At 39.2% G+C, this 18,799-nt stretch overlaps 1 protein-coding gene across 14 annotated transcripts in view; it reads right to left on the bottom strand.

Annotated features, from left to right (window-relative positions):
* Positions 1–18,799, bottom strand: part of AKAP13 (A-kinase anchoring protein 13) — a 361,925-nt gene that overhangs the window by 56,721 nt on the left and 286,405 nt on the right. For all 14 annotated transcript variants that reach the window (XM_055098908.2, XM_055098910.2, XM_055098909.2 and 11 more), the window contains 2 exons: positions 9,379–9,433; positions 6,689–6,821 (listed from right to left, as the gene is read on the bottom strand). In XM_055098908.2, coding sequence (XP_054954883.2) covers positions 6,689–6,821; positions 9,379–9,433 — 188 coding nt within the window. The remainder of the gene's footprint in view (positions 1–6,688; positions 6,822–9,378; positions 9,434–18,799) is intronic.

The raw sequence follows: 18,799 nt of genomic DNA, 5'->3' as shown, positions 1-18,799 counted from the left end.
TGGAATGTCAGAAATGTTCTAGAGACAGACTGAAAGCAGAGGACTCATATGACATCAAGCCTCAATCTAAGAGAGGCTGTTGTCAAAGCTTACACAGTCATGAAGAGGAATGGAAAGGAATTTAAACACTGAAAACTTGAAGAACTACTGATGAGTGGTGGGTCCTTAATTAAATATCTAAAGCAGTCAGGGACATTTCAGGTGGACACCATCCTTAGGAGGCCAGGACCATGGGGATATAACCATGCTCTCCACAAAAGGTCCTTTAGAAGCACTGTTTGGCAGAGTACTTGGCTGGCTTATCAGTATCAATGAAATAATTTCCTTTCAAACCAACTGTACTACAAAGACCTACCATTCACAAGGTAAGAGGTTTTACCTATTGTCAATACCATTGTCATGTCCTAAAAAAATTCCAGGAAAATGGGTGTCCCAAGTCAGTGATCATGACAACTACTAAATGCCTTAACATTTTGAATCAATGTCTTCTACATACGTCATTTCGTCTGACTCAATAACTCTGAAGTGGGCAGGGTGAGCATTATGCTTCCCATTTTACAACGTAGAGGATAAAGATAATAAATAACAGCTAAAAATCTGAACAGTTACTACGTGCTAAGCACTGTAGTAAGCAATTTACATGTATTTTCTCACAACAACCCAATGATAATACTAGGTATTATCTCCATTTTACATCTGAAGAGACTGAAGCTTAGAGATGTTTAATAATGCATTTGAGGCCACACGCCAATAACTGCTCAAGCTGAAATTAAGATTCAGATCTGGCTGACTGTAAAGCTCAGCTCTCATACACTGCACTATGCTGCCAGGGACTGGAGAGGTTGGTTGACTTGCAAAAGGTCACACAACAGATGATCAGCACAGTCAAAATGGGAACCCAGGTCTTCTGACTTTCTGTTCAGAACCCAACCACTGTAATGAAATGGTAAATAATTGCTAGATCTATGATTCATGTGAAGTCTTTTGTTAATCAAATACATATAATGAACATCTAAGAGCCAAATTACTACACTTTTGAACTATAAAAAATAATGAGAGAGGAAGGGAGAAAAACTCCTTCACTTTACAAAACAGGAAGCTGTTCTGAGTGAAAATTGGTAATCACTAAAGTACATAAAACTTTAGTAATAATCAACAACTAAATTTGGGTTTTTTCAAATAATTTCTTTCTTTTAACTAAATTTTGCTAAAGGTTTTTCCATGCATAAAATGTTAAATGGAAAAGCATCTGATTTTTTTGCTCAGGAAAGTTACATTATACTTCAATCGTTTAAAAAATCTTTTTATGGCAACCAGCTTATCCTCTCAAGCCTTGCAATGCTCTTCAAACCTGAATAAATAAGAAATAGCTTCCCTTTGCAACAATCCAAATTAGTTCTTCCCAGGATAGAAACAAAACAAAACAACCAACTCCACTGGCTCTTTCTGTGTTTACTAGAATTTAGTCCTTTAAAGAAGTCAGGCTCTTACCTCCCCATGCTTTGGTCCTATGAATCTCACTGTTATGTGGGGTACTTCATGAAACCGAGCCCATTTTATCGACATGATTCGACCCCCATGCCAGGAAGCGTGCTCTCACAGAAGCGGGGGCGCATGCCGTCAGGGCAGAGCTCAGCAGCTTTGAGCTGCCATTAGTGAAATCGTAAGAGGAAGCCAGAGACTGGCTGAGAAAGGGAAGGAGGGAGGGCTGAGGCTGCTTGTTTCCTTAAGACAGTCTTAACTGTTTGAATGCTGCTGCTAAAGCCAACAACCCTTGTTACAAAGGATACAGGAAATGAAACGAGACCTCACTCCCCCCAAAAACAGTGTGTGTGGACAGTGCTTAAGCAGCAATATAAGAACTCTAGCAAGGTTTGAGGCCAAGTTTTTACACGGGAAGTAAAGGAACACATCTTACCTATTTTAAAATAGACTCCTCATTTTGTAAAATGCAGTGAGTTTCATAAGAAAACTTTTCAGTGAAGTTGCCTGGTGTAAAGTGGTGACTAGTTATTTTCTGAAGTTTGACTTTTCCATGTTTAACAACTGGCAAAATGCTTTAGCTGTGTGCTGGAGAAACAGGCTAACGGTATTTAACAGGGATAGATGCAGGTAACAACTGCACTAGGACACTATCAAAGGTGATTCTTCACTTTTCCAAAAATACCCCTTTATACATGTAATTACAATAAAAAGAACACTCTGGACAACTGTGAAAACATGATACGATCAAACAACTGTCATGTTACAGATCTTTAATCAAAGAAGGAATGAGAATTACATTTAAAATTAAGTCTTTGTAAACACTACTCTAGGAGGCACTTCTGAAAGGCCTACGGGTACAGCTCTTTTTAATACAGACCACAGGACCTAGGAGCTGTAACTGAATGTCCTGTTACAAAGTCATGTAGTATACTTGCAGCTGTGCAGGAATTTAACCTGTGCACTCAAAAATACCTACTTCAAATCAAATAGATTTGTCTACAACATTTCTAACCACCTCTTCTTTGTCTACAAAGAGGAAAGCTTAGTATTAGGTTGGTGCAAAAGTAACTGTGGTTTAGAAAAAAGAAAACCAGTGTGATAGGATGGTTTGAAGAGGGTCATTCCACACTCCCTTTGTGAACTCGAACACCACGCATATGAGTGTTTAAATACTCTGTAACACGCAAAATTACTTAGCAGGAAACAGCACTATCTCTCAAAGATACTAAGACAAAAGCAGAAACTGCCAGTCTTCCTGCTATACTTCCTGTTTAGCACCCCCTCTCATCTTCCACAAACACATTCAATATATTTATCTAATCTAATCACTTATGCCAGTCGGTGATAATTCTCAAAAGGACATAGGATCAAGGACTCAATTTCTTAAGTTTATATACAAAACCCAGTGATCCAGACAAAATATGTTACCCTCCTAGGAATGTGAACAGTTTACTGCCTACTGGCTTTTGGCTTCTTTGGACATGTTTAAGAACTGTTTATCATCACAATTATACAACTGAATGGAATATATCTAGGTTAATCACTATAACCTATTTTCATAAAGATATATATATCATGCAAAAGGAAAGCAGACATTTTCAAATAATCCTTAGACACTTCTCTAAGAGTTACAGGTGGCATTTTAATATTATATTCAGTAGATGCTTAAATTTTTCCTTTAAAAGATGTAGGTCTAGTTTTATTGTATGGTAGATTAATAAAACAATTGGATCAGATGGTCTCTCACAGCATCTATTTAAAAAATAATTTTTAAAAACTGAAAATTTATCATTTTCACAGAAAAATCACTGTCAATATCCATAGTAGCACTTTCAATTTGTTAACATTATGGAGAAGTAACATTATTCAATAGTTAAGAACAAGATTAGAGTTAGCATCACTATGTTAAGAAAATTTAACATTCATTAATTTTTATGTTACCATTTAGAAAATACAGTACTTCTGCATGGTAAAATGCTATGCAGATACATAGCATAGTGAGGGTATTTAACACAAAATATACTGCTTTACTATTTCCCCTATTTCTTTCCTCTCTCTTTTTTTTTTTTTTAAGAGACAGGGTCTTGCTCCATTGCCCAGGCTGGAGTGCACACAGCGTACTGCAGCCTTGAACTCCTCAGCTCAAGTGATCCTCTTGCCTCAGCCTCCTGAGTAGCTAGGACTACAGGTGTGTGTCACTACGCCCAGCTAATTTTACAATTTTTTTGTAGAGATGAGGTCTCACTATACTGCCCAGGCTGACCTTGAACTCTTGGTCTCAAGTGATCTTCTCATCTCAGCCTCAAAGTACTGAGATTACAGGTGTGTACCACTGTGCCCCACCCCCACCTTTTAAAAAATCATCTTTTGCTACATTGACAAAAGCCAAGCTGTTCCAATTTTATTTAAAAGTGAGCTAGTAACAACTCACTATAAAAGGTGACTTACAGTTGCCAATAGGGCACTCTGAACACTTGGTAATGGGAAATGGACTACAATCCGGGGTTACGAATTTGTAATTTTTTGAGTTTCCACTGCTAAAGACAGCACGACTCCAAGAGATCAAATCTTGAAGCCAAGTCTGAAAGAGGAACCAATCTCAATTGCAAAAAAGTGTTGTCATTTTGACAAAGGAGATGATCAGAGGCAAGAGGTCAACTGATACTAAAAGTTTCTACCAGTGATCACAGATTTCGGTCTAACACAAAATATGTTTTCTCCTGTCCTTTCTGCTCATCCCCTCCTAGCAAACTCCAGTCCTTTCAGATTAAAAAAGTTAAAAGAAAAAAATTACACTGTATAGTAACATTTTGTTTAAACACAAAATGATGAGTAGTACTTCCTGGAAGTCAGATAACAGGAGGTTGTGTGAGGTTGTGTGACGTGAAGCATACATCTCTGTGCCTCAGTTTGTAAAATAAGGAGGCTAGGCTGAGGGCTGAGACTTTTTTAAAGGTCAGGGTCCAGTTTCTAAATTCCATCTTACATTGTTTTTTTTCCTATCATGTGTATGTTTTACCTTATCCATGAGATGAGTAGTACATTCACTGCTCTGTCCTAAAACTCCATGACATTGGGGAGATGGCTAGAAAGGGGGAATCTCCACGTATTTATTGGTCTTCCACGAAAAGCTTGTTTGAAGACAAGATTCAGTAGTTTTAAAGCAAAATAAAAAAACAACGAAAACATTTTGAATTCATCCAAACTAGATCATAAGGTTTTTCAAGGTCAGGACTATGAGCTTTAGTTCTCTTAGGTGCCTGTTAACACCTAGTGGAATGCTAAGACTATAGAAGGCATTTAATAATACTTGGCTAATTTATATTGATCTGTCCAAGGGGATTTTCTTTTGTTGATACCAACTAGTATCCAAGCCGGCAGTGGTAAGTAAAATAGGTAAGGCTCTATTTTAAGCCTGGCTGCCAATATGTAAATACGTAGAATACTGGTAAAGCAGTATTCTTTGACCTTCATTTTTTTTTTTTTGGAATTATAAAACAAGGCTGAGTCTGAAGTTAAATGTGTGATTATGCTAGAAATAATCTGCTAGACTCTTTGCATCTCTCCCTGATTGCCTACTTTCTCTCCATTCTGTACTTGCACAGGGGAAATGAAAACACAATTCTTGTGGCACGTTTTGTGGAAAAATTTCTTTGAATGTATTTGCTAAACCAAGAGATCTTACAAAACATGGTAAAATACTTTGGCTATATTTCCATCAGCCCACTGAAGTGAGGGCTTGAGAAGCTTAGTGCACCTTGTTTTGTGAGGGAGGAGGCAATGCCCTTTTATGACAATATTCTTGAATTCAATGTTTGTTTATTCCCTTACTTCTAAATATGCATGTATGTACGTGTGTATATATCTGCATGTACATGTATATACTACACACACACACACACACACATGCACGCACGTGCGCGCGCGCACACACACACACACAGTGATTCCTTGCAAGAGTTCCTTAACTGATTTCAAATTTTTATTTACTTATGTCTTTATTTTGTTAGAGGGTGTTGTGGGTAGATGAATAGGGTGTGAGAGGCGAAAAGTTTTTCCCCACGGACTTGAAATGGAATCAGTTTTGGTTTAGCACTGGGAATCAGTATAAGAAAGTGAACTTCTTTTCTCCCTTTCTTTTGAAAATACATTTTTTAAAAAGATTAGAAATATATAAACCAAAACATTAAGCGTAGTTATCTCTAAGCGGGGTTATTCCAGGAGATTTTCATTCTTTTACTTTTAGATTTTGAAGATTTCCATAATGAGCATGTGAAAAATAATTAGATAAAAAATGTTACTTTAGGCTGGGCACGGTGGATCACACCCAGGGCTTTGGAAGCCTGCAGCGAGAAGAGTGTTTGAGGTAAGGCATTAGACCGGCCTAGATGAAACAGCAAGACTTCATCTTTACAAACAAATTTAAACATAGCTCAGCACGATGGCACAACATGACTGTAGTCCTGGCTACTCGGGAGGCTACGGTGCGAGGCAGGAAATTGCTTGAGCCTGGCAGTTCAAGACTGCAGTGAGCTATGGTCACGCCACTGTGCTCCAGCCTGGGTGATATAGTGGAGCCTTACACACACACACACAGACACACACACACACACACGGTTTAAACATTTATTTAATCTCTTAATCACTAAGAGAATATATTCCAAATGCTCCTAATTAGAAATAGATCTAAGAAATCATATTAGTCTTAAAAGTTCTTGTAATCTTCTGTGGGATAATCCTTCCCTCTAAACCCAAATATAAATATTTTCAATCCTTTGATCTTTGCATAAAATCCTTCTGTTGAATTTAAACTGATATTACAGATTTAAGCACTGTGGTTTAAGAGTATGGGATTTGAAACCAAAGAGATCTGGTTTGAACTACTTCTTCACATTAGAGGAGTATCCTCGGTAAGGTACATCACTTTTAGAAAAGAGAGATAATACCTACCTGACAGGGTTGTTGAAAGGGTTAAATAATATATGGAAAGCACTTAGCATATAGTGAAAACTCAGTAACTGGTAGTTCCACTTCTTGCTATTTTTCTTCTTATTATTTTCCTTTAAATATTAGGCGATTTCGGAGAGTAATCCTGAATTTATTTCCATTTATGTCCCCATGATTTAACCAGTTTTGGTGTGAATGCAGGCTGTGACAGGATCCTACTGAGGTGATCACAAGCAATGCCCACAGTGATACTCACTTTGCTCTTCTTGCTGCTGGACATTTTATTCTTGATGTAGCTGAATGTACGACTGACTTTTGTTCCACTCTTCCATTCAGAATCTTTCTTGGAGGGGCTATGTGGCAGGAAATTATAGTTCTCTTCTGTTATACTAAATAAAAACAAGAAGATTGATTTTTTTTAAAGGGCTACAGAAGTTAAATAAAAGTGAAGCAGAATAAAAGGTAGATGAAGGCTGCTGAATGGCTTTTTATAGAGTATGCCACAACGCCCAGGTTCTGTTATCAAAACTTGGCTAAGTTTCCTTAGATCCATCACTAATGTTTTCTTGTTCACTTGTCTGTTTTGGAGACAGTCTTGCTCTGAGTGGTGTGATGATAGCTCACTGCAGCCTCGAACTCCTGAGCTCACGCAATCTTCCTGCCTCAGCCTCTAGAGTAAGCTGGGACTAAAGGCACATGCCACCACACCTGGCTATTTTTCAAATTTTTTTGTAGAGACGGGGTCTTGCTATGTTGCCCAGGCTGATTTTGAACTCCTGGCTTCACACAATCCTCCCACCTCAGCCTCCCAAAGTGCTTGGATTATAGGCGTGAGCTACCGCCTGGCCCATTTTTAATGTTTTAATTATGGATTTTCAGTGACCTCATGTTAAAAAGAGCCTGTCAATTATTCAGTAATTATTTTATATGGAATCTATTCATCTACAATAGCACTCAATCTACAAACTCCTTTGTAACAAATGGGTGCTTGAAAGGAAACCCATATATGTAGCAGAATGACAGGGTACTTGTTAATAGGAGTTGCAAACCAAGGAATCTTATGACTGACCGCATATCCAAGTTCCTTAACAGTAGAGATCACACCTTTTTTCTAGCCTTTGGCACACGCGACAATCAGGACTGTGGACTGGTCCATGCAGCTAGGTTCAATTTTAGGAGGGAACTTACTGAGCAGCAGGCAGAATTGAGGCACAGTGTTGAAAGATCAATTTTAGGAGTTTTATGTAGATTCAGATTTACTGATCTACCTGTTCAAGAAACCTACATAAAATCTAAGTCCATCCAAGATGGACATGTTCTAACTTAGGTAATTTGCAATGGTTGATTTTCTTAAATGCTGGGCATTTGGGGCAGGTGCGGTGCTCACACCTGTAATCCCAGCACTTTGGGAGGCCGAGGTGGGCGGATCACGAGGTCAGGAGTTCGAGACCAGCCTCGCCAACATGGTGAAACCCCGTCTCTACTAAAAAATACAAAAATTAGCCAGGTGTGGTGGCACGCGCCTGTAGTCCCAGCTACCCGGGAAGCTGAGGCAGGAAAATCGCTTGAACCCGGGAGGCGGAGGTTGCAGTGAGCCGAGATTGTGCCAGTGCACTCCAGCCTTGGTGACACAGTGGGACTCTGTCTCAAAACAAACAAACAAACAAACAAAAAAACAGCCGGGCATTCAAATAAACAATCCGTTATATAGAAAAGGCATCCATTTATACTACTTTGCTTAGGTGTTCTAAAATATTTTAGACGTTTCCCACGGAACAGCAGTGATTGCCTCTAGGGCCTCTGTGAGAGGGCAGGTGGCAGGCAGAAGCAGCACCACAAGGGGTCCTGTCAACAGTCAGTTTATTTATATATGCATTGTTTACAAACTACAGCAGTCTGTTTTTAAGATAAGGGGGAAATGGTATGAAAACCACTGCTGTAGAAAGGAGAAAGAATAAGCTATAAAAGCAGTGCAAAGAGAAGCATTCATTGCAAGGGTTCTAAATCAGAATCATAACTGATGCCTCTGTGAAAAAGAAGGCAACTCAGAAAAAACTGCAGGGCAGCCATAGGAACCCCAATTATACTTCAAGTAGAATATTCTATCTCATAAGCATGAAAACCTAAATAAAAATAATGAGTCAGAACAGAAATCTTTTGCTTGCTGTCAAGTAAAGAATCAATTCGTGGCCAGGTGCGGTGGCTCACGCCTGTAATCCCAGCACTTTGGGAAGCTGAGGCAGATGGATTACCTGAGGTCGGGAGATTGAGACCTGCCTGACCAACATGGAGAAACCCCATCCCTACTAAAAATACAAAATTAGCTGGGCATGGTGGCGCATGCCTGTCATCCCAGCCACTCAGGAGGCTGAGGCAGGAGAATGGCTTGAACCTGGGAGGCAGAGGTTGCACTGGGCCGAGATCGCGCCATTGCACTCCAGCCTGGGCAACAAGAGCGAAACTCTGTCTCAAAAAAAAAAAAAAAAAAAGAATCAATTCGTTTACTTCGACAGAGCTATGTATCATTTACATGTATACAGAAGAAAACAGCTTTAAAGCTTAAAATAGCTAAGACTATTATAAATTGCACACACACGCAGACACTAATATGAAACAAAATGTTGTTTAGACTGTTAGATTTAGGAATTAAAAATCCCATAAGCAAAGGGTGCACAAGTTCATTAAGTCAAATAATAGTGTACCCTCACATCAATAAATACAACCAATTTTTATCATGAGGACAGTATAATTAATAAAACTACTGAAGACATTAACTTTAAGGTATAGCCTTCATGACAAAACCACTTTTAATCATTATTCCAAATTTATCACTCAAAGAAGAACCCAATAAGCTCAATCAACTTAGTTTATGTAATTAAATGGCCTAAGAAATTTTAAATTTTCTTCATTTTATTTCTGGAAAAAGGAGTAACAAATTTATAGTACCTCTCAGTCAGATTAGCACTGGTATTGTGGAAGGTACTGTGGAAGGGCCGTGAATCTAGAAAACAAGGCAGAAAAAAAGTTAGAACCAAAAAATTTAACACTGATGCCGGGTAGAATATTTATAAATTCACAATGACACAGCTAAAGCAAAAACAGCATGTGAAAGTCAGCACATGGTACCTCCTCCTTCTAAAGGTTTGAAAGAAGGAAAAATTAAACTTGAAACCCTCAAATTAGAACCAGAAGTAGGTAGTGAATTTCTCATGAAGAAAATAAGTTTAATCCAGGATTCAAGTAACTAAAAAGACTCCAAATAACTTTTTCTAATGCTTAAACACATATGAAGCATGTTTAATTCCAGTTCTTATCAATCTTCAGTTTGCACAAACCATCCTTTTCTGAGATGACATCATAGGAAGAATATAGGAAATTAAATGTCATATTTTATCCCTGTTAATACTGCTTTTATATGTTTCTATAAGATCTAGCTCATCTCTAATATTTTCATGAGAATTGCTAGAAATAGATTAGCAAACAGGAAAGAGCATCAGAGCTGGCTTATCAAGTCTTTGCCCTGTCACTAATTTGGGATGAGACCTTTGGATTTCATTTCCTCATCTGTGAAATGAGGGAGATAAAACAGATGGCAAAGTCCTTTCCAGGCTAATAGAGATAAAAATGAATGAGGCAGATGCATACTTCTTCCTTCCACAACCACTGGACCAAAAACTGCCGCAGGTCATTAAAATTCTAAGACTATGTCAGATAGGGCAATATGAAGAAAAAATAGAAGGAATATTATTATTTTGATCTACCACATGTTAATAAAGATTGAGTTACTGAAGACTTAGATGAGAGCAAGGCCTCAGTCATAGTGATAAATGATTTTCAATTTTCAGGACATCAGTTATAGAACTATTTCCATGTATATTCCAGGGAAACAAAGGTTACTCTGTAACACTATTTTAACGATTTAGACAAAACACCTTCCTTTTTCCTTGAGGTTGGTTTCAAGGATCTCTGAGATTACTGTAAGCAAAACTTTAATCTGATAGAGATTTGAAGATGTTCTACTACCAGACTACCAGCATTTGGGCCAGGCGCGGTGGCTCGTGCCTGTAATCCCAACACTTTGGGAGGCAGAGGCAGGCAGATCACTTGAGGTCAGGAGTTCAAGACCAGCCTGACCAACATGGTGAAACCCCTTCTCTACTAAAAATACAAAAATTGGCCAGGCGTGGTGGCGCATGCCTGTAGTCCCAGCTACTCGGGAGGCTGAGGCAGGAGAATTGCTTGAACCCAGGAGGTCGAGGTTGCAGTGAGCCGAGATTGCGCCACTGCACTCCAGCCTGGGTAACAGAGTGAGATTCCATCTCAAAAACAAAAACAAACAAAAAAACTCCCAGATTACCCGCATTTGAAACTCTTCAACTCTCAAACTGTTCTAGATTCTGAACAGAAATCCAAAACTGTAGTTATTATTTTTATTTATTATTATTACAAATTTTTTTTAGAAACAGGGACTCGCCATGTTGCCCAGGCTGGTCTTGAACCCCTGGGCTCAGGCGATCCTCCTGTCTCCGCTTCCCAAAGTGCTGGGATTACAGGTGTTAGCCATTGCACCTGGCTAAATTTAAATTGCCAACAGGTAGGAATAATACATAAGAAACCTTAAAACAAATTCTAAGTCTTCAAAAGATTGCCTTCCATATTTTTTTCCTTTTTCCCAGTTTGGGGTTCTTCTTCTACTCATTTCACTTACAACACATGGTAACAACAGCCAGGTAAGAGGGAAAGATTAGCAGCATAAGAATATCTGGGATCCATCCCCAGGTTCTGCATAATCTAGGTATAAAATATCAGCATTTTAATTTTATGATGCCTTAGTGTACTTAAAAAAAAAATCAAGAGGATAGTTTAAATCAGTGGTTTTAAAATCTCTTCTGCCCAAGGAAACTTCAGTGATATGAGCAGCATTAAATTTTCTAAGCTTGCCTGGATTCTACTATACATTTAAGCAATTACCTAGTAAGTTACCACCCTAGTAATATGAACTAAATAAAAATAAAATTCATAATGCAGAAAAATACCAACCAACACAAAGCAGGGCCAATCATAAGCTTCCAGCAGATATGTGTGGAATAAATTAAAGACTGAACACATATGTGATTGAGTACTAGGAGAATCTATGACTCCTATAATATTTTCAACTTTTCCACTGCTAAAAATTTTAGTTAAGTTATGATGACCTTTTAGATGTGGTTCTGAACACAGTAATTAATCCACCAATGCCTCTGAAATTCCTAAAGTATCATCAAGTTTTCAGAGCACCTAAGGGTAGAAAACAACCAATGCTACTTCCATGACAAAATTATGGACAAAATAAACGAAACGAAACGAAACTTGTCATTAAAGTTAGCCTGCAAAGTATTATTGTGGGTAAATAATATATTTCAACTAGATTATCTTTCAAGGCATGAAATAACCTGCAGATTTATACTACAGCCAGGAACTTCAGGGTGGAACTACTGGATGGACACAGTTGATATTTTTCAGAGTGTGTTCCGTGGAACACCAGTTTCATGAAATGTTGTATACAGTGCTGCACATATTGTGGTTTTCTAGTTAATACATTTGGGAGAAACAGTATATTGAACACTGCCTTGAAAATCCACAATGTAACACAACGTTAGCATTTTAAACCTGCTTAACCCAGAGTTTCCTAAATTTACTAATATTTGGCCATGAACCAACCTCTCCCTTCTTTTGGTTCTCCCTGCCCACACATAATTCTTACTAGTAGTTTTGAATTTAAGGAACACATTTTGAGAAGATACTTGATTCAAAAAGTTTCTGCAAGCTTCCGTATTTTTAGGGTTCCATTGTGTCGGATTAACTGAATGACCAGTGCTGTTATAGGATCATAATTCTGTATTAGCAGGACCTTGGTTTTTTGTTTTTTTTTTTTTTTTGAGATGGAGTCTCACACTGTTGCCTGGGCTGGAGTGCAATGGCATGATCTTGGCCACTGCAACCTCCGCCTCCTGGGTTCAAGCAATTCTCCTACCTCAGCCTCCTGAACAGCTGGGATTACAGGAGCCCGCAACCACACCTGGCTAATTTTTTGTATTTTGGGTAGAGACGGGGGTTTCACTATGTTGGCCAGACTGGTCTTGAACTCCCAACCTTGTGATCCGCCCACCTCAGCCTCCCAAAGTGCTGGGATTACAGGCATGAGCCACTGTGCCTGACTGGGACCTTGGTTTATTTGCCATGCTGCCCTGGCTACTTCCCAGTATATTACAAATACTTTGATTTTTTTTTTTAATTTTTTTTTTGAGATGAGGTGATCTCACTCTGTCACTCAGGTTAGAGTGTAGTGGCATGATCTCGGCTCACTGCAACATCTGCCTCCCAGGTTCAAGCGATTCTCCTGCCTCAGCCTCCCAAGTAACTGCGACTACAGGTGCCCATCACTATGCCCAGCTAATTTGTTTGTTTGTTTGTTTTAGTAGAGACAGGGTTTCGCCATGTTGGCCAGGCTGGTCTCAAACTCCTGACCTCAAGTGATCCGCCCGCCTCGGCCTCCCAAAGTGCTGGGATTAGAGGTGTGAGCCACTGCACCCAGCCTATTACAAATACTCTGAAATGAAACAGCTTTGAAAATTTCTGAATACCCAAAGTTAGAGTGGATTTTCACAACCTTCCTTCTATTACAACTGGGATCATCTTATTCTGTGTCTATTTTTCAAACATCTTTTATTAGTGAAAAATATACCAAATCCTTAATAAGGCCACCATTTAAAACCAAATTAACTAAACTGTCTTATTGTGCATAAGGCACTTCCCTTTAAGAATAGTGTGAAAATGCCAGCTTGAGAAACACTTAATATTGCTGAAACTTAGAATCAGCAAGTGGTAGGGAATTAGGGTGCCTAATCATATGGGTATGGTAATTGTCTCAGACTCATAATACTAGTTATATAAAAACAATTTTATTTAACTTTCTATTATAAGTGGTTTCTCCATTAAAAGCAATCCTGGAATATTCTAGAAATCTTGCACAATTGAAGACTGTAATTTTCATGAAGGGGGAATTTCTTTCTTTTCCAAGTTTACTAAAATTGATACCTTGTAAAGTTTTTATACTAGGCATTATCAAGTAAGAATGTATTCATCTGAAGCCTACAGCTTATCCAAAGAAGTAAAAATAAAAGTTCAAAAGGAGAGAGAAAGTAGGAGATAAATACGTATATAACTCCGGCTGGGCGCTGTGGCTCACGCCTGTAATCCCAGTACTTTGGGAGGCCGAGGCAGGCAGATAATGAGGTCAAGAGATCGAGATCATGCTCGATAACATGGTGAAACCCTGTCTCTACTAAAAATACAAAAAAAATTAGCTGGGTGTGGTGGCGGACGCCTGTAGTCCCAGCTACCCAGGAGGCTACCCGGGAGGCTGAGGCAGAAGAATGGCGTGAACCTGGGAGCCAAGATCGCGCCACTGCACTCCAGCCTGGGCGACAGAGTGAGACTCCAACTCAAAAAAAAAAAAAAAACACACAAAACGTATATAACTCCCTCCCTCTAATTCATGGGGTCTAATCTTAAAGGAAAGGTATTTTTAAAGAAATGGTCTGAAAAGGAGAAGAAGAAAAAAAGTGTAACAATAGCTTTTAAATACCACAGATGAACATCTAGATATCTGTCCCATGAGACAGAACAACAAAACAAGGAAAATAAAATTTACATTGTCAAATAAAAAGTTTTGTGAAATTAGCATACAGTATTATTAGAAAGAGTACACAATGGGATGGGAACACACCCCCTACACCTTTGAGGGTATCTGTGTGCTAGAAAGATTATCTTGTGCCCTGGAATCAGGAGGCCAGTAGCTCAGCATTAGTACTATACAGAAGACAAAAAAATGTTCTATCCAAACCAATTCTCAAAGGCAAGCATAAAGACAAATGACTTACAAAGGATGGCATGCAAGAGGCTAAAAGCCCCCATACAATTTCTTAGTACCAAGCCTACAGCATTTTCTGAGCTGGTCAGACCTTCAAGAACAGTCACTGGACACCAAAGTTGCTTACTTACTATGCAACTCCTCCTCCTCATCACTCGAATAAGAAGAGCCAAGAGAAAAGAGAGTTTTAGACTTAAGGAGGAGCGGAGAGATGCTGATGGAGATCCGCCTTGCTGGCCGCATCTGCTGCTGAGCTGAGAAGGAGGTTCACAGAAGACATTAGAGCATGCGCGGATTATGCCAGGGCCTTCAGCACATGGGGAAACAGCATAATGTCAATGGCCTATGTGGTTCCGGGAAATGCTGTCTAGGTGAATGATGTAATAATTTGTTTACATTCTCATCTCCATTTCTGAATATACAGAATTCTAATGCAGTTTCTAAAATATTTGGCTAATAAATACATACCTGTTAGATTATGAAAATAAGAATGATCACAATTCATACCTGGGGTTTTCTTCCTTAAAAGTATACTAAAAACATCTAGTAGTGGTGTTCCTCAGGATTTTATATCTGGCTCTCTTCTCCCTCACCCCAAATCTCCTAATTCACTCCACCTCTTAACAACGATCTGCATACAAGACACTGGTGACTCACATCTTTCTAATCTGGAAGCCGGATCTCTGTTTAGATCTAGGCTCATTCCTCTCCCTGCTCACCTGTGGGTGGATGTTCCACAGGCAGCTAAAGCTCCAAAAGCAGGTAAGTGAACTTATCTTTTCCTGCAGACCTGTTCCTCCTCCTGTGTTCCTTCATTTAGTGAGTGGTACCAACATCTAACTCATTAATCAAAATGGAAACCTGGGCACCATTCCTGAATCCTTATATCACACTTCACTCAGGCTTCTTCACTTTGTCTTCCAGCTCAACCTCTATTCCTCCCCTATTGCCACTGCTCTCTGCCTTGGTTTAGGACACTGTCTACTACTGTAACTTGAATCCTGCAAAAGCCTTCTCCTGGCTGGGCGTGGTGGCTCACGCCTGTAATCCCAGCACTTTGGGAGGCTGAGGCGGGCAAATCATGAGGTCAGGAGTTTGAGACTAGCCTGGCCAACACGGTGAAACCCCGTCTCTACTAAAAATACAAAAAATTAGCTGGGCATAGTGGTGGGCACCTGTAATCCCAGCTACTCAGGAGGCTGAGGCAGGAGAAGTGCTTGAACCCAGGAGGCAGAGGTTGCAGTGAGCCGAGACAGCGCCACTACATTCCAGCCCGGGCAATGGAGTGAGACTCCTTCTCAAAAAAAAAAAAAAAAGCCTTCTACTGATCCAATCTCTCCTCCCAATACATTCTCACTATGGTCAGCCTGAAGTGTTCTAATCATTATTTGACCAATTTAATCAATGTAAATGATTCCAATTCCCTCAGGCAAGAGGCCCAAATTCCTCAGTCTTGCTTTCCACATACTAATTCACCCAGCTAATTCCCAGTTTCCTTCTGGTCCAAACTTTAATATTACTTTTCCTTAGTCAGCCTTCTGACCCCTTAGGTCTGTCAGTCCTATAACATCAAATGTTTCAGTTGCTGCATTTACCATTTTCTATTAGATTCACTTGTTCTCATCTGTAAATGTGGTGAGGAAAGGAACCCTACCTGTGAGTTCACCCCTCTCCTACCACGGTCTAGCCTGGTGTACGGAAAAGAGTAGGTACTCAAATATTTACTGGATAGACACATTAATAAATGAACTTCCCTTTATCAGACTTTCTGGAATCTCAATGTCCTAAATGAAATGAGAGAAAAAGCCCTGTACCTACCTATTATGAAAGCCACTCCATACACCAGATAAATGCTAAGTGACATCACTATTTGCTGTTGCAGCTACTCCAAGTAACAGATCAAAGAAATGTTGGTACAAATACACACTAGTTTCTCAGGCAGAGTCTTGTGCAAAAGTAAGATACTACTGTAATGTGTGTTCCGATGTGCCTCCAAATGTCAAACAGATTTAGAAAATGAAAATAAGCTGCCCCTATTACTCAGAATCTAAGAACATCTCCTTCATGTGTCACAAAATCATGGATCATAAGGAAAAATCTTACGTGATGAGTGTCTAGAGTATCCCTGACATACGGAAATTTCCAACATATATATTATATAAAGGAAATGTTCTGGTAACACAGCAATTCAATTTTATAAGGTAATTGAATTAAAGTTTATATTTATATATGCATTTAATGAACATGCATGTTTTCCAGTCTTACAATTTAATAAAAATGTCAAAAAGAAGTCTGATTACATTTTTGTTCTGATGTATTTGTCAATGTTATCTTTTCCAAACAGAACTGTGCTAAGAATATATATATATTCACATATCTTCATATATATATACACACACACACACATACATATTTCAGTAAATTCCCATCATAGTTAGAGAAGAAATCCAGAAAACAGAGATAAAATATCCTCAATAGCACTGATGCCTAACTTTCCAGAGGCCCACCTTGATCTTTGGTCACACAGATCCTTTACCTTTTTAAAGATCTGGTACAGATATGTAACTGCCACAGTTCAGCTCTCAAGATGGCCTTAGCTGTCATAGTCTAATGCATGCCATACAACTACAAGCTACTACTCCCATCACAACATGCTTAAGAAACTTGGCAAACTCACATGCCATAAGCAAAGGTGTAAAAACAACCCCAAGGGAAAGTGCCCTTCTTTGTGATACACACAGAGTATTCCTTCTGAAATGCTAGGGGTCAGAAGTATTTCAGATTTTGAATTTTGGAATATTTGCATATATATGATGAGACATCTTGGGGAAGGGAACCACATCTGAACATGAAATTCATTTGTTTCATATACAGCTTATACACATAGCTCTAAGGTAATTTTATATAATATTTTACATAATTTTGTTAAGGCCTTATATGTGGAATTTTCCACTTGTGGCATCATGTTGGTGCTCAAATGTTTCAGATTTTGGAGAAATTTCAGACTTTCAAATTAGGGATGCTCAACCTGTAACAAACCATGCAAAATGAAGGGGAAAATGAAATCTCATTAAGAAGCATATGAAGTTAAAACGTCTAACGGGTCCAATTCCCCTTTCACCATTATCACCACTAATGTGTTTCCAGGGATGCAATCAAGCAGATTCTCTATTATTTGAAGCATCTTCTGGGTGGGAGCAATGAAAAGGTTAAAAATACAGCCATAGAATGGGATCATCTGGGTCGGGCACGGTGGCTCACGCCTGTAATCCCAGCACTTTGGGAGGCCGAGGTGGGCAGATCATGAGGTCAGGAGATCGAGACCATTCCGGCTAACATGGTAAAACCCCATCTCTACTAAAAACATGCAAAAAAAAAAAATTAGCCGGGTGTGGTGGCGGGCACCTGTAGTCCCAGCTACTCGGGAGGCTGAGGCAGGAGAATGGCATGAACCCGGGAGGCAGAGCTTGCAGTGAGCCAAGATTGTGCCACTGCACTCCAGCCTGGGCAACAACAGAGCAAGATTCTGTTCTGTCTCCAAAAAAAAAGAAAGGGATCATCTGTAATAACTGAATTCTATACATGTGAAAATAAAATTTATTTTTAAGTTCTATCAAGAAACCATCTATGTTTCCCAGCACAGTGGGAGAAAAAGGCCCCACACAATCTTTCTCTGATGCAAGGAGGAGAAATGCTGTGAACACATTCCATGGAGAAGTTTCTCTCAGGGCAGTCCTCCCAGGCACCAAGCCTCATGACACAGCCAGCACCTGTGCTACTGCGACCCCCTAAAAAATGGCCGGCAAGTCATGCTCATCATATCCCACCCTTCGAATCAAGACAGGAAGTCCAAGACAGGAGACACTGCAGCTTTTCCCGTCCTCTGTGGTTCCTAAAGAAGCTACTGCTTGCCTACTCTCCACCCCAGAAAGTGATACAGAAATATTTTAGTCACCCTCTCTATTCAGTATTTTCCTTTACATCAGTAGATTTTTTAAAAAACAGATCCCAGCTTAGAAATAATGCTACAAGTTTGTCTGTTTTTCTAATCTAGCAAATGACCCAACAAAAGACATTCTGGACAACAGCTCAGTGGAAATACATTTTCAGAAATGCTCAAGTTTTGCTGACAGCTGTGATAAACTGTGGTTGAGGAAACTAATAATTTCTTTAGAAGAAAAAAGAGCACAGGTAAAAGCTGGAAAGCGTGAGATTAGGATGAGTTTAGAAAACATTCTGTTCCTAAACAAGCACGCTCATAATAAACAGCCAAGTGCAAGACAACAAGGGACAATGTCCTAGCAATGGTGAGCAATGTTTAACCTTGCTTAAGCTCTAGGCAGAGAAAAATGGACCCTGGCACTGTTCTGGTTATTGTGAACAATCACACTCCACAATGACAGCATGTGCTCATTATATGACAGAAAATATGCTATGGACTTCAAATGAAGTCAG

Source organism: Pan paniscus, chromosome 16, assembly GCF_029289425.2.
Source record: "Pan paniscus chromosome 16, NHGRI_mPanPan1-v2.0_pri, whole genome shotgun sequence".
Taxonomy (NCBI): Eukaryota; Metazoa; Chordata; class Mammalia; order Primates; family Hominidae; genus Pan; species Pan paniscus.
The sequence above is the reverse complement of the archived record's forward strand: the minus strand, read 5'-3'. Positions and strand labels throughout refer to the sequence as shown.